Consider the following 27,400-nt stretch of genomic DNA (forward strand, 5'->3'; position numbering starts at 1 on the left):
CACGATGGTTTAATTTTATTTTATTTAAATAGTCATTAAAGTCAATTAATCAAGTTGACAATGTCGAAAAAGCGACAATGTCGTTGACAATGTCGAAAACGTTTGTTATTGACTTTTCACTAAACAGTTCCCGTTTAGTGAAAAGTCAATAACAAACGTTTAACTATACTTACCTTTGTTACCTACATGTAGATATCTGGTATTTAAGTTGTCAGCATTACTGGCTTCGACATTTCATAAAATAAGATATTGATAAGATAAGAAATGTTATTATAATCAGTGTGGGTATTCCTGTTGGTCTTAATCACAGATCCAGAATGACGCTTATCTATGCTTAAATATTTAAAGTGTGGAAAATGGAAGCTATTACACGTAGAAACATTTCATGGGTTCGAAAAAGATACCCAACAATTCCAAAAGCGTAACCAATTTTGGGTTTTTACAGCGGCCCATAGCGGCCGCGGTGTACCCTAAAACTTATACTTATTTTAATCTGGTTTTGATACGACCTTGAAGATCGCTCACATTGATTGGTGCATGCATAATGAAGTGAAAGGCGTACGTTAGATGCAGTCACAATCAATCATATTAATATCAAAACCAGTTCAAATCTTGACTTTTTGTTGAATCTCAACCTCCAAGTAGAAATTTAAGGCATAGTCTTAACTGGACTAAACTGAGTCTAGTGAGTGAGAAAGAGAACGTGAGCGTGATAAATAATATGATGCGTCACCTTCCGATGTCAATTCTGTCTATCTGTACCCCTAGTGTAAATTTATTCGATAGCAAAACGTGACGAACGCGTTTGCGTTAAGTCTTATTTTGTATGTTGAATAAAATATATTTATCTTTAACTGCCTAGTGTAACGTCAAGACAATAAAAAGGGTTGTATATTTTTATTAAAAAAAAAAGAACCCATTGTAATTGCTCTTGAGCATAATATTTATATTTTAAAAACAAGGTTAATATTAAACAAGAACATGAAATGAAGTAACATGAATATGATTTCAAGTGATGTTAATATTATACTCCGAAGCTACATATAATAAAGGCGCGTCATAAGTGCGTTTCCGAGTAAATTCCATTAGCGAAAATGTTTATTCTTGCAACCTATCCCTTACATTTCCAGTGACAGAGAGTGTTACGAGTAGACAAACTTCCTTGTGTATGTTACTGTAAATCCCGTGTTTAATGAAAACGCGTTTCACTAGTTAAAACTAGTTTTCCGTAAGGTTTCAGCGAAAACTAGTTTAAGTTGGGATTTTTCAGTCAAAACTAGTTTTCGCAAAGTGTCTCGGTGAAAACTAGTTTTAACTAGACGACACACGTACCACAAATAACTTTTTTTTTATTAAGAGAATCCGTTTTCACTAATGCGTTTAGAAAACTAGTTTTAATTAGAGATAACGCTTTTTCACCTTGGCCTTACGAAAAACTAGTTTTAACTGGGGAAAACGCGTTTTCCCTTAAAACGAGTGTTCACGATACCTAGCATATACTTACATATACACATTAGGGTAGATCGGTGTATTATGAAAAAATGAGTTTTCTTGGTGTTCTACCCTTTCGCCTAAGTTGAATAAATTCAGAATTCTAGATGACACAACCGCCTACGACAGCAGCGATCGCCAAGTATTCAGATATTTATAAAGACACATAGGACCCGATTCGAACTTTAAGATACCTATGCCAAAAATTGCCTAAAGATACGATATGGATTGGATATATCAGGTTCAAAAGTGACGTTTTCTGACATATCTAATGCGATAGCGAGGCAACGCCAGAAGCGTGTTTGACACATGGCCCGATTCGAAGATACGTCAATTATTAGGTCTAGATATGGAACGGATTTTGTCAGTCTCAAAAGTGACAAACAAAAAAGTCACTTTTGACACTGACATATCCGATCCATATGGTATTTAGACCTAATATTTGACGTATCTTAATGTTCGAATCGGGCCGACATTTATACCTTTCGACTCCATTTTATAGGCAATTAAGTTTAAAGTATATTTATTTCCAAAAACCTGTTCCCGTTTGTATGATATGATTATAATTGAGAGATATAATAATATCTTCTAACAGACTGCTTCGAGCAACACCGGCTTCCGACACGTCGGAAGGGAGGAGCCCAAGCGATATCTCACCGTACAAATCGTTGTGCCATTTTGGGGGGGGGGGGGGGGGGGGGGAAACGTGCACACAGTCGCACTTCTCACTCATTATACATAAAATCCAATCCGTATTGACGACACAAATACTCGTACCTAGAAAATGACACACGTCAAAGACAAATCTTGCACACCTCGATCTCTTTTTGTGTATGGACGAGTCACAACATGCACCGCTATACATAGGTACAGTTGTACCAATGCTTCGGCAGAGCGGAATTAGTACGAATGCCGTCTCCCTCCCCGGCGTTGCTCAAAGACTGACTGCCTTATTTTATTCCATGTTTTTTAAATTATTAGATGAACACAGAACCTACCATGCGCGCGTAACTGAAATCAGCTGTTGCACTATCATACTATTTTGTAAGTAAGTTATCTGTGGAAGCACCCGTCGCACAACAAAGATTCCCAAGGAGGCCCACGAAACGGATTAAAGTATAATTGTGGCCGAGAATGTATAATTAACGAGTTCCCTCGTAATCTGAATTAAGAGGATAGGACACGGCCTCCCCGAAACCGCCTTTTCATACAAACATAGTCCTCATTTTCCTCTCTGGATTGTTTGTGCGACACAGTTTGCTGTATATTAACCACAGTGTTTCCGAACGTGATTATTTAGTTATAAGTGTTTTCGAACGAGTCCGTTCGTCTTGATTTTAATCTATGGTTCCCGTCGTCTGTTGTCAGCCATTAGCCGAATAAAACTGATCGCATATAAATTGACTTATTATTTATATAATAACATGGTGTCAGAAGTGGGATTTCGAGCATGTAACATCATCACCACATCACTCAGAGTCTAATGGAAAAGCCGAAGCTACCGTGAAAATTGCAAAAAAGTTAGTAATTAACAGCCTGGAAACCAAACAAGATTTATGGTACAGTTTACTTCATCAGCGTAATGTTCCTATAGAAATGGACTCTACCAGTCCTTCTCAGAAATTATTTTCAAGAAGAACACGTTCTGGACTTCCTTGCCTATTAAGACACTTAAAGCCAAAAATTATTTCTGATATTCCAGTTAAAATAAAAAAAAAAAAAAAAGAGAAGATAAAACGGAAATGGGATAAAAGATGTGCTGAGCTGCCAGAATTGTTTCTTAGCATCCAGTGTGCTAAAAACCTTTGCTTTACTGAGTTCAGGCAACATCTCATCTAGAGTAGTGAATTGGAAATTGGGCCTCTTTAATGCTTTGTTTAAAGGAATAGGGTCTAAGCATAATCTGAATTTTGAATCACGACTAACAATTAATATGTTATTTACCCAATCTGTGTGCTGTGTCTCCTTCGCTATGATACCATCGGCTTCCAGTTGTTCCAGTTCTGTTCTTAATTTTTCTTTTAGAGCAACTGGGACTCGACGTGCAGGCTGAATGCGGGCAGGAATAGATTCATCCAGCTCCAATGACACTTCACCCGGGAGGCTGCCATAACCCTCAAAGACATCTTCATACTGTTTCATTATTTGCTTAGCTTTAGAACGATCCAGGTCTGTTGATAGTTCATCACAGTATTGAATAAAGCCTAGAGCTCAACAAGCTTTCTCTGATAGAAGCGGTTCATGGTTTACATTGACGATGTGAAAGTTTAATTTATAATCCTTATTCTTTCTGGTTACTATGAAGGATGCATTTCCATAGTTAATGATGGGAGAGCCATTAAAAGCTTTCAACTTTTTTACTGGTGGAGTCAAAGACAATAAGTCCTTTTGTCCCGTTAACTTTTTATAATATTCTGCTCCCATCACACAAACTGCTGCTCCTGTGTCCAGAGTACAGTATATTTTCTGTTTTTTCTCACCGATATGGAACAGAAGTGGTGCCTCTGCATGACCTGACTCTTCATTGTGCCTCACCTCTGCTATGATGACACTATCATCCGAGTCTTCTTGTAATTATTTTACTGTTTCACGCTTCTTACAAACATTTTTAAAATGGTTTCGACCCCCACATTCATCACAACGCTGTCCCCAGGCTGGGCATACTTTCTTTTGGTACACATGAACACCTCCACAAAATTTACACTTCTTAGGTGTGTCATTTTTAAGCTTTTTATTCTTGGAAATCTTGTTAACTGCTTCTGATTTCTGTAAATCTGCAACTTGAGCAGCTGCACCTTCGGAAGCACGACAAATGTTTATGGCTGTTTCTAAAGTTAGGTCTTGCTTTTTCAATAACTCTTTGATAACTTCACCATCCTTTATTCCTACCACAATTCTGTCTCTTAAAATCTCTTCTTCAAACTCTTTATAATTGCACCTTTTAGCCAGTTTCTTTAGAGCCAGTAAATACTCGTCAAAGCTTTCTTCATTCTGGTTTTTGATATTGAACAAGTACCTCGAGTATATTACATTTGTTTTTTGAAATATGGCCTCTTCCATTTTTGCAAATATTTTATTATGACTCTTCTTTTCTATCTCGGACAATCCAAAATCCATATATTTTTTCATAGCTTTGCTACCGATTGCGCTTAGGAGAAGGCCTGATTTTGTTTCTTCTTTTTCGGTACTCCAATTATTCATTCCGGTAGCAAGGCAATAATCTTCCCAGCGGCTCTTAAAAAAGGTAAGATTTTCATAAGGATCGCCATCATCCACTTCTAAAGGCTGCGGCCAGGGCACGGAGACGCGGCTTTTGACCTCTGCAGATGTGACATTTTTCACTTGGTCTTGCAGCATGAGCATTTGTTGCTGCATCACGGCTACCAATTGGGACTGTTGCTCCAGAAGTTTCTTATATTCTTCTACTTCCATTTTTCTTTACCACTTCTTTTAAGTCAGTTAAAATAAAAAAAAGAAAAGAGAAGATAAAACGGAAATGGGATAAAAGATGTGCTGAGCTGCCAGAATTGCAGGTAGGACAGAATGTTGTTACTCAACTTCAGCCCGAGATTGATAAGAGGTGGAGTTTTGGTACTATCACTAAGAAGCTAAATAAAAGATCGTACATAGTACAGGTAAAAGACAAAGCATACAGAAGAAGTAGAATTCACATAAAGCCCTACAGGGGGGACACTGTAGACGGTGGTTACCTTAGTCAGACACAGGTCCCAGATCACCAACCACTTGACTGGCAGAGAGTACCAGAGTTTTCTGGCTTTGAATTAGTTGAACAGAATCAGAATGATAACCCTTTTGTGGTTCAGCCTCAAATCAGAGAACAGCCACCACCGATGGAACCTGAAGAGGCCGTGCGCCGCAGTGGGCGGGCTAGGACACAACCACCTCATCTAAGAGACTATATTGTATCTTGTTTTGAGAAAGGGAGATGTTTCCGAACGTGATTATTTAGTTATAAGTGTTTTCGAACGAGTCCGTTCGTCTTGATTTTAATCTATGGTTCCCGTCGTCTGTTGTCAGCCATTAGCCGAATAAAACTGATCGCATATAAATTGACTTATTATTTATATAATAACACACAGCTATACCAAAAAAACAAACAAGGGGGTTTGTTTGATTTTATTCGAATATTTAATTATTAGAAAAGTTAGGAGCAATCACAAAAATGTATGAAATCTGTTTTTCTGGGCAAATGTAGCTATGATTAATATACATCAAAATATGTAAAAACATTTCCATAATGACAATATCCAGAGAGGAAAATGGGGACTACGTTTGTATGGAGAAGCGGCTGTGGAAAATACAGATAACTAAATCTGTATTTTTTGATACTTACTTTAAAAAATCGTTCATCTAACAATTTCTTCAACCGAAAGTGATATTAAAATTGACCTCATAACAACGATTAGACCAAAATACAGCGCAATCTAGTCCACCGTAGGGCCAACGTTTGAGGATTCAATCGTATATAACTTGAGTAAGTTTGATCTCAATTCAATTTAATTTGTTTATTCTATCTAAAGCACGATAGTGCCAAGTGACGCTGCTTGAAAAAAAAGTCGTTATGACAGTCCCCGCTTTATGGTTAAGTATTTGTGGTATATAAGTATAAAATTTATACCGAACCGTATCGCAAACGAGGAAAATGTTAATGAACTCGCCTGCGAGTTTAGGGGGAATACCCCGTAATTTTTGGTAATCTTTATATTGTATCGCATATTTTTATTTAGAATTAATTACTTACCTACCTGAACCTACTTAACCTACTTAGTACCTACTTGAACGCTGCTGTCCAGCTTTATCCAGAAGCTTCTTAAATATTTGTCACATCTTATGCTCGCAAAGTTGGTGTTGAGGTAAGCGGCATAAAGTTGTTTTTTATGATGCAATGCATAAAGATAATCATCGATTACGACCCTTATTGACTTAGCAATAAATCCCTAAACCTGCCATACAAAATATCAGTGCTGCAGTTGACGGCCGGCGGGCTCTCCTCCCCACACAGCCGTGCGCGGGCCCGAGTAGTATAGTTTCTTTAATCTTGAATAAATACAGTAAAATATTCTTAAATATTTGAAATATCTGTATATTTTCCTCGCAATCGAAGTAAAAATTACAGCATATAATCGGGCATAAATGCCCATTTTATCGTGAACCTATGTATATCGGCCCTCGTATACGCTCGGAGCATGATTGCTTTATGCTCTTGCAAAGTGGGGCTATAATTTGTTAACGTATACAATTTCAATGATAACAATAAATATAAACTAAATCACACGTATATGTAATTTCGGTTTCTTTCCATGTAACCAAACATCGCAAAAATACGTTAATTTAAATTAAAACGCGAAATATAAGACTACTTTCAGCTAAGGTTCAAACTAGTTTTAACTGTAGCTTGATTTTTAATCAACCTAGTTTTCGCAAAGTTTTTGTTTTAGTTGTTTTTTAACAAGGTGTCTTGATAAAAACTAGATTTGAGTATTTGTTCGAAAATAAATTTCAGTTACATCTAGTTTTAACAAGGCAGTACGGATAAGTAATAGTACAATTTGCCAACGTTATAATAGTAAACGGCAAAGGCATACGCCATGCCATTCCAATAGAATTCTTCGCATGGCAATGTCGCTCTGCGTTGCATTGCTATCGAGTTTTCCAATAATGCTCGGACGGATATTGAATATTCGGTAGTAAGCACTACTATATACATGTATCTAAAGACGAGCCTTACGGGCACCAAGAATGGTGCTAGTTCAGTGGTATCACTCACGAATTCGATCGCGGCTACGGTCAGTTTAATCCTTTGCTCACTAACTATAGAATAGGCGACATTCCGTATATTGTAAATAAGAAAGACCGCAGGAGACCACTCAGTACAAGAGCAGCAGTTCCTAGGTCACATAGATTGTAAGTTAGTTTTAAGTAGTAAAGTTATTAAGAACCCAACAAAGAACGTTCAATGATAGTTCTCCTTATATAAATGTTCTGATCGTACGTCTTCTGACTGGTACACTCTTACTTCTGGTGTTCCACAGGGCGGAATTCTCTCACCTCTTCTTTACTCAATTTTTATTAACCTAGTTACTTCTAAAATTAAATGCTTACCATCGGTATGCTGATGACTTGCAGCTTTATACCCAAGCGAGTGCAAAGGATCTGGGCCAGGCAATTGCTGAAAACCTTAACCTTAACCGTATTTCCACTTGGTCACATTGCTTTGGAATCACAGTCAACCCAGCCAAATCCCAGGCCATATTACTTGACAGCACTCGCTTACTCGCTTTGGTAAATACTGCTGAATTAGCAATATACTGTTCTCTTTGAAACAGAAGTTATTCCGCTTTCATCGCAAGTGAAGAACCTGGGGCTAACAATCGACACTGGGCTCACGTGGGAACCTCAGGTGTCCGACGTCAGTCGTAGAGTAATTAACACGTTAAGAGCACTCTATCGTTTTAAACATTTTCTCTCGGTCAGCACAAAAACTCTCCTCGTCCAATCTCTTGTTCTGCCTGTCCTTGATTATGCTGATGTTTGTTACACTAATCTCACTCATGATTCTTTGAATAAATTTGACCGGCTCCTTAATAGCTGCATTCGGTTCGTGTCCAATTCTTTCACTGTCCAGGCAATCAGACTTTGGGACGTTCTCCCACTCTCTATCAGACAAGCGCAGACCAAATTCACATTCAAGCGCATGTTGCGCAAGTATTTCCTTGACAAACTTTCTTTTTCATCAACTTAATGATTCACACTGGGTAAAATTATGTATGTATGTTTATTTGTATTAAGTATATGTGTAAGTACGTAAGTAAGTAAGTAAGTAAATATTCTTTATTGCACCAACAATTATACATTATTGTGTAAGTTTATCAATATATAGTTTATACTCATATATAGTCTCAGTTACAAATTAATTTACTTTAAAAGACACTGCACCTACTTAATCTTTCTGGTTTAACCGATTGGTTGACTGGTAGAGAATGCCTTAAGGCATGAAGTCCGCCATTTGTACCTTCATGTATTGTGCAATAAAGATTAAATAAATATAAAGTAACTAACATCAATCAAATACACCACACTTGCACTAATCTCACCTAAACTTAAGCATGATTACACCCCTGAGACTCGAGCGGGAGCAGAAACACAAATTGTAACCGATACTTAACTAATTAAAATAAACCATTTCTGATTCTGATTCTGAATGCGTGGTAGTGAGAGGTCAGCTCCCACTTCTTGCCTTAACACGGCTCGGCTGAGTTCCCAAGCGGGGCATTCTTCAAGCAAGTGGCGTACTGAATCTACTTGTGCGCCACACTCATGGCACACTGACGTCTCTTCTCGTCCAATCCGATGCAGGTACGCTCTAAATCGCCATGGCCAGTAAGGACCTGCACCAACCTGAAGGTCAGAGCCCCGTGGCGCCGTTTCACCCAATGGTCCAAGTGGAGACGAATGCTTCTATCGTTACCCGGCCTTATTGAAATGAAGCCCTGCCTCAAAGCATGAACATATTTTTCAGAATCAGATCAAGAAAGAAATACTTATTAATATTAGTTTTAACACAATACGCACCAAGAAACTCTTGAGCTTTCGACACAATTTGCACCTAAAAACTGAGAAAGAAGCTTTGTCAGATATAGGAACAATCTACGGTCCCATCTGGCAGAAAACATAAAACTTGCATGTACGAAGCGTTTACAGGTAAAATCAAAAATGGAAGTGAAAACAAGTGTTTACCTCTTTTTTTCTCGGTTTATTGTCGCCTGGGATATTATACTATTTTAAGTAAAGAAATAAAACTGTATCTACATACATATCATAAACCGTCTATGATGCCTTCAAAATCCATAAATAATGGCCAACATTACGATAAACTGTTCTGTTATAACAAATTTCTTTTCTGTAATAATCAGGGCCCGCACATTTCATGCCGTTGACGCAAAAATGACGTAATTTAACATACAGGGAGATATTATTATAACATTACTAAATTTATATGACTTACCTATCGACGCGTAGAAAATAAATAATACTTTTTATCCAAAATACACTGTTAAAAATTAAAAAAAAAATCTGTATTGTTTAATAAAGTAATAATCTATTATTTAGTAAAGTGACAATAAGATGAAAGTCAGTTAGACATTTCTGTACTGATTGTCAAGTATATTATATACCAGTTAACTAAAGAGGTTGACAAATAATTAACTATTACGAAAATATTAATTGGTATCATAATCATGTAGCATGACGTAATTTTTCCGCTCACGGCATGAAATGTACGGGCCCTGGTGATAATGTTGTAATTGCTTCATAACTACTTACATAAATAATCGATTTGGTAATGACATTCAAATTTGGAACATCTCTGAAAATAAAAGCAATTCGATTTGACCTCTATTCTAATACCAGTCGAGATGCCTTTTTATTCGAAATAAAATGTCAATTGCATACAATTTTAACATTTACCGCCATTTGACGTAAACCTTTTAATTAGGTTTAAGTATAAAATAAACACGTTGTGTTGTGTTGTTTTTGAAGTAACTATAGCAAAATTTTCGTGTTAAATGTAGCAGTCACATAAACTACTGTTAACGGAATATTTAACGGCCCATTAACTAGCTAACTAGAGCTCTTCATTATAGAATGGCCCATGCCCCATTGTCATACGGCAAGCTCCTTGAACGGTACAAACTTAAGAGTCTGACTAGCAGACGGAACGCCCAAGACGCTATTGCCTTATTCAATATATGTAGGGGTCATTATAACTGTCCCGAACTGCTAGAACATATTGGTTTCCGTGCTCCAACCTATAGAACACGAACTGCATCCCTGTTCGCGGTGCCTGCTGCGTCGAGTAACGCCGGAGTCCGTGCCCCGCTCCGCAGATTGTGTCAACTGTACAATAACGACCTAGTCTCGGTTGACATTTTTAACAATAGTCGTGCAAATTTCAAACTTAAAGTAAATTTACTGTTATGAAGCATTACGTACTTCCGAAGTTCATCTTAATTTAAGTAGGAACTTTTGGCCCAATATAAACTTAGTCTTATATTTAACATTGTATATGTGTAGTCCCTCGTTTCGCTTTTTGAATGTTATATGTTTGAATATTGTCAGCACTGTAACTACTAATATTATCGTCAGTGTAATAATATTAGTTTAGTACCTATTTTACTAACATTTTATACCTCAATCCGAAGGCAATGCCACTTATAAATTATTAGTTTATAAATCCTAGTGGGAATTGTCTCAGGATGTAGGTTGCACTTATAATGTAAAAACCAGTATCCTCTTTTCTGTATCATCTGCCTATGTCTGTTTTTTTCCCCAATAAAGAAAATAAAAATAAAATAAAACTAGCCCCGTCGGTGTGACTCTGCCTATGAAGCAGAAGGTTCCGGGTTCGAATCTTGTTAATGGCACTTATTGTGTGTTTATCACAGATATTTGTTCCTGAGTTATGGATATTACTTATTATGTATGTGTTCATCAACAACATGCTTAATAATGCACAAAAATAATGAACATAAATTAGAAATTTAAGACATATTATACTACATGCAAAATAGGCTCAAAATACTAGTTAAATATAAAATATTTGTAATGTAGAACTAGTTTTATGAGTAGATTGATATTGTTTGATGATGATGAGCCAAAAAAATGTACCTCTATGTTATGTATACTAAACTAAATTAGGACTGCTTACTTAAATACAAGATAATATTTTGCAAAGGGCTCAAAATATATTATGAAATGTGATAACAGACAAAATAAACTTAAAACAAAACTGATTTGTTATATTTTTATTAGACACTTAACGAACAATTAACAATTATAACAAGACTAGTAATAAATTAAGAAATAAATTATGTCGTACTAATTTACCTATTTTATTAAGTCTTTCAATGGATTTTATATTACTTTTTCCGTTTTTTCAGCGTCTGAAAAAAAAAGAATAATTTAGTAAGTTTAACCTGCAACACCTGACAATTTATAGCTGTTAATTGGTTAAATATATTATAAAAGTGATGATTTTTTTACTCGAAAAGTAGGAGGCATTTATTTGTGTGCTCATCACAAATATTTGTTCCCGGGTTATAGATGTTTTCTATGTATATAAGTAATTATCTTATCGTATTTTGCCACCGCTCATGGGAGCCTGGGATCCGTTTGCCAACTAATCGCAAGAATTGATGTAGGCACTAGTTTTTACAATAGCGAGTGCTATCTGACTTTTCAACCCAAAGGATAAACTAGGCCTTATTGGGATTAGTCCGGTTTCCTCACAATGTTTTCCTTCACCGAAAAGCGACTGGTAACTATTAAATGATATTTCGTACATAGTTCCGAAAAACTCATTGGTATACGAGTCGGGCTTGTTGAGCTTATGGTGTGACTAGATACATCTGTGTAAAATTATCCTATACTATTTATTTGTTATCATAAATAGGTAAATAACACAAATAAATATTTATTTAATTTTAGATTTGATATAATCTTTACAAAACACAAGACAAAAGTTTGTTTCTGTTGATGTTCAAAGAAGAGCTTTTCTCATTTATTTATTTCTACAGAGACGAAGCTAACGACACATAGTATATTGAAACATTCTCAATAAAATGTAGAGTAGCAAATTCGATTGTCATTTTGTCCCCTATTTTATTTACTTTGGTAAAGTTAAAGTCCTTACCAGTAGCATTTTCGATGATTTTCTCTGTCTTCGGTTCGTTCCACGGCTGCCGAACACTGGTTCCGAAAATGAGGTAGATGGTATTCCCAAAGATGTATATGAATGAGGACAGGTAGAACACCTTCCGCCATTCTGCCGCGTCAGTCTGGAATATAATATAGATCGTATATCGATATCGTCCGTGGAAGCTAAATGTAATCTTGGTTGCCTCTTTCCCACTGCACCAGATGCCCAATTGCAACGCACAGCCTTTTTTTCACCTCTCAGGCTCAAAACCTGCCATTTTCCGCCGTGCCGTGGGTGATTAATAGGATTAAACAGCACATGATATTTGTATTTTTTTCATATCTAGTTATTAAAAGGTTATAAACCATCATCATCATTATTCATTTGCCCTTTTCCCATTCCATACGTACTCCTCTGTCGTTTGTCATCTCATCATTTACTCTTTATATATCATTTCTCATAAAGCCTTTGTATTCCTTTCGTCTTACGTCCCTCCGACACCGATACCAGAACAACAACAGTTGGTTGGATTCCATTTTATTATTTTTTTGTGAAGACTGAGAATGTAATGTCATTAAATTATTATTTATTTTTAATTTAACTATAAATTGTAAGAGTTACCTCGTCTTTTATAATAGCTCCAGCGGCCAATGGCGCAATGATGGAGATGATGTTTGCAAGGGCATTCGTGATGCCAAGCATAGTTCCCGCAAAATTGGGGGCCATGTCCAGATGAACTAGCTGAAATGATAAAGTAAGTACATTTTCTTCTTGATAACTGTAAAATTGTTTTTAGTATTACTTGACCACCTCGCTCTGGCCGGCATTAGGTGTACGGTATGATGCACATGTACTATAAATAATAATAAATAATAAATAAATATTATAGGACATTATGACACAAATTGACTAAGTCCCACGGTAAGCTCAATAAGGCTTGTGTTGAGGGTACTTAGACAACGATATATATAATATATAAATATTTATAAATACTTAAATACATAGAAAACACCCATGACTCAGGAACAAATATCCATGCTCATCACACGAATAAATGCCTTTACCAGGATTTGAACCCGGGACCATCGGCTTTGTAGGCAGGGTCCCTACCCACTAGGCCAGACCGGTCGTCAAAATACGTCTATGTATTTCCAATTTATTTATATCGTTCAAATTAGATAGTAATAGGGAACATACGATCATGATGCTTATGTATATTTTGTAACTAAAAGACTAAAAATACTAAAGAGAGACCACTGTGACATTGATATATTAATAAATTTTATATTTTGACAATAATCGTCGAATAAAGTTACGTAAAACGGAACTACTTTTGTAATATAAATCAGAGCCTCTGATAACGATATGACAACTATACAATCAATTTAAAGATACGTCATCATAGCGCCACTACGCCATCTAGCGGTATGTGGTAAAAGTAACTGGTTACAAGAGATTTTTTAGAATATTTTTTTTTGGGTAATAAAATTTTGTATTAATTAAACTAAACAAATAATATTACCCTAAACTGAACTGATTTGAAGTAACAAGCCGTTCATTCAATGTTACTATGTGCTGAATAAAAAAAATCTTAAAATTATTGAATTCTATGAAATTAATATTCAAACCGCGCATACCGCGAAAAACAAAAAAATGTAATTTTGTGGTCTGCCTCTCTATTCGATCGCTCTTGCATATTCAAGCGATAAAGAAGCAGATAAACAATTTTTGTTTTTCGTTTTTTGCCGTAAGCCTCCGCAATCCTGTACAGATAGTTTTGTTATAGTGGTATCACTGAACAATGATGACGTCACTGATGTTGCAGGCCCTTTTAGCGTTCGAAATTTAAACTGTTGCTTTTGAACCACATTTTTTCCCAGTAAACGGTAATATTTTTAAGTTATAATATACTGGTGGACTATAGTAGGTTGGATTATTTAAGACGAAAGTAAAAATAAAAATACTGCAGGTTCCCTCTAAAAATGTATCCTATTGTTGCAAGTGCGTTTTTATATTACGAAAAAATAATAGGTCTTCTATACATTTATTTGGCAATGAGGTATGTCTTACCATAAAGCCAGTGAAGTGTCCCGCGTTGAGTCCTACCACGGCAGACAGTATACCGACTGCTAGGGTTATGTTACCAGCTGGCACATATGCTAATCCAATCAAGGCCAACGCTGGGCCTATGAAACCTGTCGACAAAAACATAGTTAGTATTAAACTATTTTCTCTTTATAACTCGGGAACGCTTGATGATGACCTCGGAATGTCGTATTAAATGAGATATTTTTAACTTAGCTATAGTTTGGATCATTGTATATTGGTCACATGCACCAACAACAGTTCTTGTCATTTAATTTACTTATGTTGACATATGAAGAAATGAAGAAAATGTTGACATATAAACAATTATAATATGCTAAATTTAATTCTTAATAATTATTCCAGAATTTTTATTACCGATGCTATTGCTAATCTTCCTGGCAGCAGTAGTACTGACCCAGCCTTTACCGAGGGCATAATCAGATATGAAGCCAACGGGAAAGCTGAGGATGTACATCACGACGTAAGGAGTGGCCGACAATACACCATTCTGAAGACAAATTTATTCCAAAAATACAGATCAATTTCACGATTATCACACATTACTATTCATTTTAATTTGACAAAATTGCGTAAAAGCTTAAGTATAGCTTTAGTATTACCTCCGACCTTCGAGGACGGCATTGTCCTGGGGAAAGACCACGATTTTCTTTTTTGATTTTGTTCTTTTTTTAATGTAACGAACACAAACACAATTAAGTTAATATTTAGGTACATATCGTATTCGTATATTAGAATCTTCGGATTAGTTGTCAAGCGGACCCCAGGCTCCCATGAGCAAAATGCCAACAACGCGAAGAAGTAGAAGATTAGAATACGTATCACGATATCAAACGAACTACCACACCAATGTATACTCGTATTTGTATAATTATGTGTGTGTCATACTAAAATTCCAGTGATCTGACATTATGAAGTGAAACAATGAAGTCGGGGAAAACCCATAGTAAAGTAAGGCGTTCAATATAACAAGATAATATCATGAAATGTAAAACGTATTAATCCCGCAAGACTCCGCGTTCAAAGGTTTGTATTAACAAACATTTTAACATACCGCTTTGATGTTGACTCCGAGAACTTGGCTCATGTAAGACGGCATCTCAGTCATTAGGGTCCAGAATCCCCAGTTTTGACAACAGTGCACGATGATTAGACTGATGAAGGGCATGGATGTCAACAATGACATCCATGGCATTGGAAGTGACTGAAATTCATTAGAAAATAAATACAAATTATATTATAAACAAACTTATAAAAGGTATTTAAAATGTAAACTAACCTTTTTACCCCCGACTTGACCTAGAGAAGTCTGAATATACAGCTTTTCTTCTGCACTTATCAATTTTGAATTTTCAGGTTCTCCTGCTCCGATAAAGATATAGATGAGAGTCCAGATGACTCCACATGTACCAACAAAGTAGAATATGGCGGACCAGCCCCAATAGTCTGCCAGGAAGCCGGCTGACATCAACATAACTGCCGTACCCAATTGAGCTCCTGGAAAAGATTTAACAAGTTTTTAATGAAAGAATTAAAATTTATATGTATTCAAGTAAAACCTAACGGCCACAAATATTTACAAAAGGCAGTACTAAAAGCTGATACGTAATAAAAATATTTCATCAGTTAATTTTTCATCTCGTCACCACGCTTTGTAATTTGACGTTATGAGTTAGGTTTTTACCGTAAACCATAAACATTTTATGAGCTACCACGCCATTCTAATCACTTATCTTAATGTAGGTTTGTATGTTGTACGAGTAACACAATTATTGTTTAGTGTATTGTTACCTCTTGATCTACTACACTTCATAGTCATCACACCGTTTTTTCTATGGGCAGAAATCAAATTTGTTTCCTTCTATTATAGTACTTACATTTCGCTACATTTTCTTTCTTAATAGGTTTTAATAAAAACACGAGTGAAATTAATTTACCTGCATAAATAAAAGTCCCTAGCCGACTTTTTTCCTCTAACGGCACCCATTTCCCGATAAGATTATGCATGCTTGGATAAATGAATCCTTGTGCCAAACCTTGCAACACTCGACAGGCGCATACTGCGTACCAACCACCCTGAAATTAAGAGAATATTTTCATTTTTACCTTAAATAAATCTATTTATTGACAATAACAATATACATAATGGATATATACAGATGAATACTATAACTAGCTTATATCTAAAATAGGCCCTTGAGGCATTGTACCAAGGATGCTGGCGGCATTTCCTCGTTGTATCGCAATACTGATACGTTGTGCGAGGAAGCCGCCAGCTCTTCGGTCACCAGTTACGTCAACCAGACGTTTCGCGATTTCTCCAAAAAACTTGTGCGCGCTGGGACCCCATGGACCTAGAGTTTCAACGCCAAAAGGTACAAAATGGTACTCTCTACCGAGGCTCTTATATTTATTACGTTTCAAAATTTCGGCGCTTTCCGCCGCTGCGCCCGCTTTTACATTAGTCCGTTGGAGGTGGGACGGTGCCAGTGTGTCTACGCAGGTAGCATCCCACACTAACATCCGTCCCAAGCTCCAAGGAACCAAGGACACCCCATCAGGCCTCTTGCCATCATCCCTGATAATGCCAGTTGGCTCAAGAAGAGCAGGCACATTGATGGTGGCAAGAGATCGACGGATTATGTCATTATTTTTACCTTTAATTTCTCCACTTACACATATGCCAAAAAAATCGTTTGCCTGATGTCGTTTAATTACATTCCGGTGTACGCTATCAACCTTAGATAGATACTAAATATTTTGTGCTAATAACAGAGGAATTTAGCATTCGATTTGGGAAAACAAATTTAAGAATGACAAAATTATACAATCATATCCCTGGCTCCGCGGAAATTGACATACCTATTTAACGATAGACTAGAACATTTTAAAAGGAAGTTGATGAAATACGAGTACGTATATTGACTCACTGGATATCCCAATGTAATTAGCCATAGATTCACAGATGCCCTAAAAATACTTAATAAAATATTTGTATAATTATAATATATGGGTAATTCATAATTGTTTTCGACTATTTAACATCGTCCCAGTAGTCAAACACTAGCATTATTTAAGGTATGTACCTACTTGTACTAATTCATTTAACCGTAAGTAATTCACTAACTATTGTGTACAAGACACTTATATAAGTTGTGGTTACCTATGATTAGATAAGCATCATTTCTGATCGTTATATAAATTTAAGAGTATGTAAGATGTATCCGTTGGTAACCCTAAATAAAGAAAATAAAAATTTAAGAGCCACCTTTTCGGCCAGCATTTATGCTAAGCGTAAATTTTCTCAACATTGTTATTGTGTTTTTGTTGAAATGTTATGCTAACTTTACTTTATATAATTGATTATTTACATAAACTAGAATGAAGACGAATATACTCGTACAGAATAATGGTCAAGATACTATATATAAGTTGATCAGAATTGATATAAAATTGTTATAATGTACGCTAAACGTATTCATAAATTAGGATAAAGTATTGGCCTTCTTTTGATTCCTACTATACTGAACTTGACAGTCTTGACACCTTGTATAAAAACATTACCAAATGGTAACAATATCTCATGGCATACAGAAAAAAAAACAAATCAACAAAATCTTGAAATTTAACTACTCACACAAGCTATTGACGTGTTGATCGATGATGATTAGAAGATAAAAAATGACATTTAAAGAGCATTGGTGTAAGGGCACTTAAACAAGATGATGTAGTCTAAGATAATATATGACACATTGTGTACATTTACACGTGAGTTGCAAAGTAAAGAGTGGATCCAAATTAGATAGTAATAATATTAATCTATTTAATTAAATTATAGTGTTTTAAATAATTTCTTATAGCGAGAAATCGGAATTTAGAGGATCTACAATGATTATAAAGGATGGCAGCAGTTACCAGAATTGGATTGAAAATGGTAAACCAAATGTCATAGGTCATCTTTGCCCACTGCTAATCAGGAGAGTTGAGACAACTAACTCTTAAATTAAGTATACCTATTTTAAAGTCAATATAAAACTTACGTAAACTGCAGCAGTTGGCAAAATCAGAGAGATGATGGAGTTGGCTCCAATACTAATGCCGATAAGGAGACTGCCGCCGACCTTGTCAGCTAGAAGGCCGCCAGGCACCTGAAGAACCACGTAGCCCCAGAAGAAAGAAGATAATATCACGCTCTGCACCTGCATATTCCAGTCGAATGTCTGAAAATAAAACAGGTTTGTTAAGTACTAACTATTTTATTAGGAACATTTGGCACACGTTTTCTTCCTTTTACTTCTCGGTTTAAAAGGAAAATGTGGGTATCCGATAATAATTAATAAACAATGAGCTATTAAAGGTACGTACCTAATCACGAAATATAGTAGTACTATATGGTACGTAATTTTGCTTCGCTCTCGTCAACTTGAATAATTGTGTTAAAATTTCGTATGCAACTATTTATTTATAACTGCGACCTCTATCTTAGGAACATTTCTAGTGTGAAAATTAGCTTTTTTTCTATGTCGAAACCAAGAAATGTGTATACATATTAATGTTTTTGATTTTGATTTGGAGTTGTATATTTTGCGACGTATGTAAATAAGCTCTATAATAATTATAACGGGTAAATTGGTTTTACTAATAAATAAAAAATAATAAAAATAAAATAAATTTTATTGGCATTAAGGTAAGTACATTTTAGTGTTGAAGTCCCTGACTTCTGAGCTAGGTAAAAACCTGTGTTACAGAAGTCAGTGTCCTCTCCCAAACAAAATAGTAACTATTAAGACATTAACCATTTTCATTTTAGACATAAAGTAGATAATTAAGGCTTGTTTTAATATTATAAAACAAATGCCATTCTAATAAGAATACAAATGCAATTTATTTTACATATATATTTTTTTGTGTAGATGTGTGTGTGTGTGTGTGTGTGTGTGTATGTGTGTGTGTGTGTGAGTAAATCAGGGTAAGATGTTTCAGTTTAGATTAAATAACTTATGACTTATGACTTATGATTCGAAGCACTATTGCAATCTAATAAAGTATCGTATGTTTAAGAAAGAATTACAGAGGCATAAACAATTTAAAACTTGGGCCAAGGTAATAAAGTAAAGTAAAGGTAAACCGTTCATTTTTTAAATCAGTCAGTTACATTTACTCCAGTTTAGTTGATCACACCATAAGCCTTCATGATAATATAATCATATTTCAATCTCAGATCTCCACGTAACAATCAAGATTATCAAACCACTTGTACTAACCTAAGCTGTCAAAGAAAAATCCGACAATCTCTGTTCGGAAAGAAACTAGTTCAGTTCAGTTTGTTTATATGTGACATCCCATGGGTAAAGGTACCTTATGGCGGTTTGCGCTTACGTCGCTTAGCAACGTATTCGTATAGATGCATCGTGAATAACAGCGTAAGCGCCAGCCTTTTCCCATGGAACGACACATATATATTAATCTTACTTACTTTCTAAATTCTATGATTAGCAACATCAGCATCCAATAGAAAAACTGAAAATACACCTAATAATAGTGAAGAATAAAAAGAAATAAAAAAAAATCGAGTTAATTAAAATACAAGCATTGGTTCACTCTTATCCATTTCAACTATGTAAAGTACAAGTTTAATAATGAAATGTAAAAAAGACCGTAAAGGTCTTACTTAGAAGAAATGCGTTTATGGGTTGTCGAGTCTCGTCTATAAATAAACGTTACGTCATTTTCTTGGATGAGTGCGCGCTCGCCGAGTTTTTTAAGTTAATATAAAAAACCGTTTGAGGTCATGTTGTTGAATTTAGAGGAAAAGTGCTCTAAAAGTTAAATCAGTGTATTTTCCTTTATCTCTGCTATAGGTCAGCAAACATATTTCTATCTCATCATTATTATAAATGTTCACAGGCTCAGTTTAAAACTTTAGACATGTCATATGACATGCAAAACCCTTTAAAATATCCTTTATTCAAATAGAGACATCAATAAGCACTGTTAAATAATTAGTTACAAATATAGGTATTATGTTAAGCTAAATATATATATATATCGTACTGTAAAATTAAAAATTAAATTTTACAAAGGAATTATTCTAGACAAACGCGTTTCTTACTACTCGCTATTCTGAAAAATACTGTGCGCTATAATAAGCTTTTGAAATAAGTTTACTCTAAATATATATTCTGTTTTTAGTTTATTAATAGACAATTAAATTAATACTTCTTCTGTAAGTAAATTTGTATATCCTTCTTCTGTAAATAAATTTGTACTCTTTTGCAGAACAAAAATGGTATTTATCTCTGAAGCACTGCCCCACAGTAAAATACCCTACGACATAATGCTATGCTATATAAGTAATTATAATAAACTAATTGAGCTTTTTCTACATCCGTTAACTGATCATACTCACTGTAAAATCTGCAGAACTCAGTCTAATTGAGAGATTAGCAATGTAGGGAGTTGTGAGTTCAGAATCTAAAATTGTACCAAGACAATCAATTAGTTTCAATTACATATTCTTCAAAATGACACTTGTTTGCTTATTGTAGTACTATTGAAATATTTATGATGTTGCATTTGTAGCTAATTAAATTATAGATAGTGCAAATAATGAGATACCCTCAAATTATGTTACCATCAGTATTTTGAATCGACTTCTAGTAAAAAAGAAAATTACAATTTAATGTTCATCAAAGCATGGCAGAACATTATGTCTGTAGCTTAGGCACGTTAATAACGTTTCAAAGCCGGTATTTCAGTTCCTCAATATCTCATTAATAAATCAAACATTAACGAGTGATTGCCGTTGTTTCGATGTTTGTCACAAATGTCACACTTAATTACTTGCCTTATTATGGTTTAGTTATGACATAAGGTAAGCAATACAAAGTCAGTCTCATAGTAATTGACTAGCCTCTCAGTGTTAAGGTAGTAGGCTAAAGTATTTTAACTCTTAGTTTCATCTTCATAAAATATCTAAATTTCCAACACATGAATCAAATCTCCCAATAGAGGTTATATATTTAACTTGCATTTCGTTACATTTTATTTGTCACTGACGATTTTTTTTACATTAAATTATGACATGATATAACAATAGCCATAGCAGGCAAAGGTTACCAGAAAATGTTAACTGAAAAATCGGATACAATAAAGATTCTTATGATGCAGTGCTCACATTTTCCATTGAAGAGTCTGTCATAGCGACGATAGCCATGCTCATGTTCACCCTCATGCCGAAGGCCAATAGCATCGCGAAAAACAGCAACACACATTGTACGTGCCGGATGCCTAATGCCGCTTCTGAAAATAAGTAGATCAATTTAATATCGCTTCATCTGTCTTTGAACATCTTTATAGCGGAGTATTTGGTCGCCTGGTTTCCGCTTGCCATCCTGCAGTTCAGAATAGGAAATGCGCTTCGCCATCCGACTCTCAGACATCCTCAAAACATGGGCACTTTATTCGCTTTAACTCAATTGTGTGGAGTATCGTTGGATAGATCTTTCAAAACGAATAAGGGTTCAAAATCATTTTTTGATAAAGTGAATATTTTTCGGAAATAATCGCCTGGAAAGATAAAAAAATGTGTCCAACCCCTCTAACATTTGAACTAAGAGTCCAAAAAAATATATTAAAAAAAGTAAAACAAAAGCTAAAAAAATACTTTCAATTAAAACTATAGCGAATAAAAATGATCGGTCCAGCTGTTTTTGAGTAATTGCAAATAAGACGTACGAGTACAAAACGCTGCGAAGGTACTCCCTCATGTTTGTACCGTATATCATACATGATACTTACTAATAGCCTATTCTGGCAGAATGGTAACTGCGGAACCGTTCACTGAGTATGGCCAGACATGGCTGATTTTTTGTTTTACCTTTTGGAAGTGGATTGTATTTCCCAAATGCTAAAAACACCTTTGTGAATATTTTTACACATCTCACTATTTTCACTTGAATTCTAGGTAATTGAACAACCATTACATTTAAAAGAAGCCGTAACACTAACGAATAATATTTGATGTTTCGTTTTTGTGGTAAAAATTTAAATACTTATAATAAATTCAAAGCAGTCAACTAGTTATGCTGTTAAGTTAAAAGCAAAAATTAAACTAAATCATAATTTTTCCTTGTATTTAGTACGGACACAGTCCGTTAACGTTTCAAGGTTTATCAGTCGATAGCGCGCCAGTCAGTCAATAAGCAATTAGTTTTCCGTAAATTAGCTGTGCAAATATAAATAATTTACAACTTTTTGTAAGAAACCATTGCTAGTAGCAAATATAATAAATTACTAATACGAGTATGAATAAGGTGTTTTTAGGGTTCCGTACCCAAAGGGTAAAACGGACCCTATTACCTACTAAGACTCCGCTGTCCGTCCGTCTGTCACCAGGCTGTATCTCATGAGCCATCATAGCTAGACAGTTGAAATTTTCACTGATGATGTATTTCTGTTGCCGCTATAACAACAAATACTAAAAAGAACGGAACCCTCGGTGGGCGAGTCCGTGCCGTTTTAAAATGAGAGCTTAACTTCGATTGTATGGGAGAGGTTTTTGGCTGCGTCGGGTTCTTGTGACTCCTTACAGTTGGTACGTAACTAAGCCAACTCTTTCACAAATTGAATCATGAAATGGGTTTATTCAAGATATTTGCCAACCTTTTCGTGATTCCTTGTGGATTAAATACTTATCTTGTTATTGTTGTTATTATTACCTTGTTACTTTCTTAGGACTGATATCCTACACGGAATACATAGGCCCCAATAAAGTTCAGACTTTTGGAGTTTACTCCTTAGGAATCGATTTTCATATATAAGCTCGGAGTTTGAAAATGTATGGGGAGTAAAATCAAACGTTACGTTATGTTTTGTGTGCAACTTATCTTGCGCATCCCCTAGTAACGGCTGCATGGAAACTATTTACTCAATGCCAACAAATAACAACTGTCAATTTGCGGAGTTTTAATCTTATATGTACCGTACTTTTTTTTTAATCATCGTTCGTGCGTTGTAGCGGTCACTCACACACTTTTTTGTCAGACTTAAATCTCAACATTTTTAACAAGAAAATTATGATACACAGTCGTCAAGAGGCTATAACTTGTAAACATAATATCTATGACAAAAATGTTAGTAGTACTTGATCGGAAATCTATCCCGTTACGCCTGGCGCTCTTATCGCATCTCGTAAGATAATCCGTTTCAATTTAAGTTAAGGGAGTTGATAAGCATTCCTCTCTATTTAAGTTATTTAGCAGTTATCTCTCTTGTGCTGTTGTTCTCGTTCTTAGATAAAAGTTAGTCCTCCGTGTTAAGTTCGGGAAAACTGAGAAACTGGACGCATCGGGACAACTGAATCATTTTTCAAATTGCGCTGGTGAAATGATGATACAGTTCTGTTATTGATCATAGGCTAAAGCTAGGGGCTTGGCTAGGAATGAGTTGTTAATTTAGTTGCTGTACTTGAATCTTCAATACCTTTAGTTTTAAAACATCCTAATACTATATTTTGAATTATGAAGTAATTATTGGTTGTCTCTAAAAATTATTTGCCTCAAACTGAGCGCCAATGAATGAATAGTTTAAAATTTCCCCGCACTGCTCACTTTTTTAAAAGGTACTATCAGCGCTAAGACACAGCACGGAACAATGGTATTCTGGACATTTGGGAGGCGTGCGCGCAGCCGAAACCAATACGTAGATGCCAAATTGACACTTTAATCAAATGCAAGGGGTACACTGAGCGAATACTGTCCTAGCCCGTGACATGAGATGCACGCAGAGGCAACAGCCGACAAGTCGTAAAGACTGTTGTTGAGAGTTGATGGAGTCGAAAATGAGCTACGCTATGGTCCTGCGTTAACATGTAATAAGTTTTTTTTCCTTAGCTATTTATGTTTGGAAGTACATACCTATTAAGTATGTTTCATACAGTATCCGATATGGCAATTATAGCTTGAAAGGCTATAAAAATCTGCAGGTACCGACATAATAAATATTGTAGGTGATTAAAAATTAAAAATATCCATTTGATATTGTACCCGATTGTTTTAATAGTCTTTATCACAGAAAACTGCTTTTAATGTCGATTTTCAGTAATTTAACCAGCATAATTTTTAATAAATAGTGGCGCTTTTTTAGATCGTAAAACGGTTACCAAAATATAATATGGATCATAACCAGTGATCGGAACTATGGGAGTAAAACTTTAACAAAACTTGTCAAGGGGACGTAAAAAAGAGTGCTTATAGCCTTAAACATATTCGAATATCTATGAATGTAAATATTTTTATGGCTGTAAGTACTATACTATTCCTATCCCTATGGACATGAATATTTTTAGGGCTGTATGCACTATTTTATGTCCGCTTAACAAGTTTTGTTAAAGTTTTACTCCCATAGTTCCGATCACTGATCATAATATGGATATCAATCCTATGGCCTTTCTCTATATACTTCATCGATTCGAATCCTGATGCAACACATGTAACAATTTTCATAAAATAGCTAAAAATATGAAATTTTCTTTTAAAGATGCCCATTTTTTTTTTAAACTAGCTTATGTTTTTTTCTTGTTAAAAATAACTAAAAATAACAATTCAAAAACATGATATTCGTGAGCCAGGGCACGCATAGCCGTCTTACTCACGCATACGCCCAGTGAGAGTGAGAGAAGGACCTGAACTCACGTCGCCTAAATGTAAAATAGTAGATTGTTAACCAAGGGTGGAAAGTGAACCATATCACCCGAGATATTTTATATATATAGGTAATTATTCTCACTTCGTTCGAGGTAGTTCGAGGGTGAGATGGCTCCTTTTAGCCGAGTTAAACACTCCACTTTTCATTTTGACTATGAGGAAAGTCATACACAATTTTTAGGGTTCCATACCCAAAGGGTAAAACGGGACCCCATTACTAAGACTCCACTGTCCGTCCGTCCGTCTGTGCGTCTGTCACCAGGCTGTATCTCATGAACCGTGATATGATGTACTTTTGTGGCCGCTATAACAATAAGTACTAAAAAGTACGGAACCCTCGGTGGGCGAGTCCGACTCGCACTTGTCCAATTTTTTAATAATGCAATGCCATTGACATTAAAATTTCGATAGTGCGCATGCTAATAATATGAGAGCTTTTAAATGAACAAATTTAATTTTCCACCCGGCTATCAGCATATGAAAGGTGAACTTTCCGGATTGGAGAGATGAAAATACAACTTTATAACACTGATTACAACCGTCGATCAGAAGAATTTTTCATGTATCTCATTTAATTATTTATGTAGGTTACTCTCTTCTGGTTCTTACGAGTATCCGGTATTCTGAATTGAAGAATCTGTACTTTTTAAAATAGTATAAACTACCAAAATTAGATACAAAGCATGTTCAATTCAAGAGAATCCAGCCATATATGAAATCCGGTTTATAAAATAATACAATCATAAAATCCCAACTTACTTGGTTTCTTTACTTCTTGCATCGTATCACTTTATAACTATGTATATAGAATTAAAATACGCTTATGACTACAATTGTATATCAAGAACTTTATTTTTGGTCGAGTTTCAAATTAAAGTCGTTAGTTTTTTTTCGAATTACCTGCGCGCGAGTCTGCGCATAGCGTTGCGCATAGACTGAGTATTGTTTTCCTTAACTACGATATGGTAGCCAATGTAATCTGTAAAGATTTAATCAGCAAGTTGATCACTTTGGGAATTTTGTCTCGATGTTTGTATGAGAATCGAATCATTGACACTTTGTCGTATTTGCATTGATTGCTTATCAGTACTAAAGGTATTTAGATGCTTTTTAACATAATGTAACTTGCTAGTTTTTTTTTTTTCAAAGTAAGATGTTTGGTGAATATCAACAGTTATCGCGATTTGCACGGTACCTAATAAAAAAGTAAATGAAAGAAAAGGTTGCTCTTGAGCGATAAGACCGCCTGTTGTCTGCATTTAGTCAGTTTTTTTTTAATTCTTTTGTATATTTTTATTGAGGTATGCCAATGCAGAGTATTTTATCTATTCTATCTTTGTAATAAGTTCGCGTTGACATCAGGTTTTTTCGTATGGAACCTTCTCTTTTAACAGTTATCTGCCTTTCTATTGCTCTTGTATATACTGCGACAAAGAGATAGATCATGTTTTTTTTAATTTTTCGATATTCGCAGTAGGCCCTTTAATTACTACAGAGAAGGTTCAAAGGCAAGGCAATTATGAAAGCCGTAATATGAAAGCCGAAGTAATTTACTTTTTTTATTTAAATTTATGACTAAAACAACGCCTACTAAACTTAGAATCTAAGTCACTATACTTTAGGCAAAGATACATTGATTAAGATACGTAAAATCGAACACAATCTAGTCCTTCAAATTCGGCAGGTAAACGAGATGGCGCTGTACAGGTCCATATATTTTGCAGTACCTAACTATGATTGTCAAAAGTTGACGTTTGACAATTCAGTGATCGAAAAACATAAGGCGCAGTACAGCGCCATCTGTTTTGGATGTTAAACTAAGGGGCACGTTTTTTTCTTAATTCAATTCAATTTATTTATTTGCAGGCAAGTACAAATACAACTTAATGCTAGGTGTACAGTTTGTGGACCCTGATAGGGTGCAGCCAAACTTTATGCACTACATAAAACTATTTTTTTCTTAGACTTTAGCACCTTCCTCCTCCGTCGTCCTCGTTATATGAGACTTCCGGTTCGAGCACCATCTTGATAGTCACGACGCGTGATTAATACCTTTGTTTTTGCTGATTAATATTGCTTAAAGTATAATATCGATACCTTATTATACAGTAAACTAATGTCGTAGCGTGCAGTTAATGGAGAATTAATTCTTGAAACGCGTTTAACCACCATTTTGGAATCAACGGCCGGTAGTCCACGTGCTACTCTTACTTGTTAAGTCCAGCAATCGCTTTACAGGAGCTAATAAAATCACCGTACATTATCTTGTATCAAACGTACAATTTAAGTCGTACTTAAAGCTCCTAATACCTTGATACTGGAGAAATTATCTCAATGGACACTGAAGCCATTTAATTTTAAAATAATGAATGAATGAATT

At 35.3% G+C, this 27,400-nt stretch overlaps 1 protein-coding gene across 2 annotated transcripts; it reads right to left on the bottom strand.

Moving 5' to 3' along the window:
• Window positions 1-11,300: 11,300 nt before the first annotated feature.
• On the bottom strand, window positions 11,301-25,950 carry LOC133524085 (putative inorganic phosphate cotransporter). 2 transcript variants are annotated; one of them, XM_061859895.1, is made up of 11 exons: window positions 25,780-25,950; window positions 21,492-21,616; window positions 18,355-18,534; window positions 16,252-16,390; window positions 15,594-15,811; window positions 15,369-15,518; window positions 14,672-14,804; window positions 14,279-14,403; window positions 12,830-12,949; window positions 12,203-12,347; window positions 11,301-11,453 (listed from the first exon to the last, which is right to left on the bottom strand). In XM_061859895.1, exons 1-11 carry the CDS (start codon window positions 25,799-25,801, stop codon window positions 11,425-11,427), a joined length of 1,386 nt encoding a protein of 461 aa, XP_061715879.1. In that variant the 5' UTR covers window positions 25,802-25,950; the 3' UTR covers window positions 11,301-11,424. The 2 variants fall into 2 exon arrangements, with proteins under 2 accessions (XP_061715879.1, XP_061715878.1); XM_061859894.1 differs by lacking the exon at window positions 25,780-25,950 and adding an exon at window positions 22,194-22,542.
• Window positions 25,951-27,400: the final 1,450 nt, after the last annotated feature.

The sequence above is a fragment of the Cydia pomonella genome, chromosome 13 (assembly GCF_033807575.1).
Source record: "Cydia pomonella isolate Wapato2018A chromosome 13, ilCydPomo1, whole genome shotgun sequence".
In the NCBI taxonomy this organism is placed as follows: domain Eukaryota; kingdom Metazoa; phylum Arthropoda; class Insecta; order Lepidoptera; family Tortricidae; genus Cydia; species Cydia pomonella.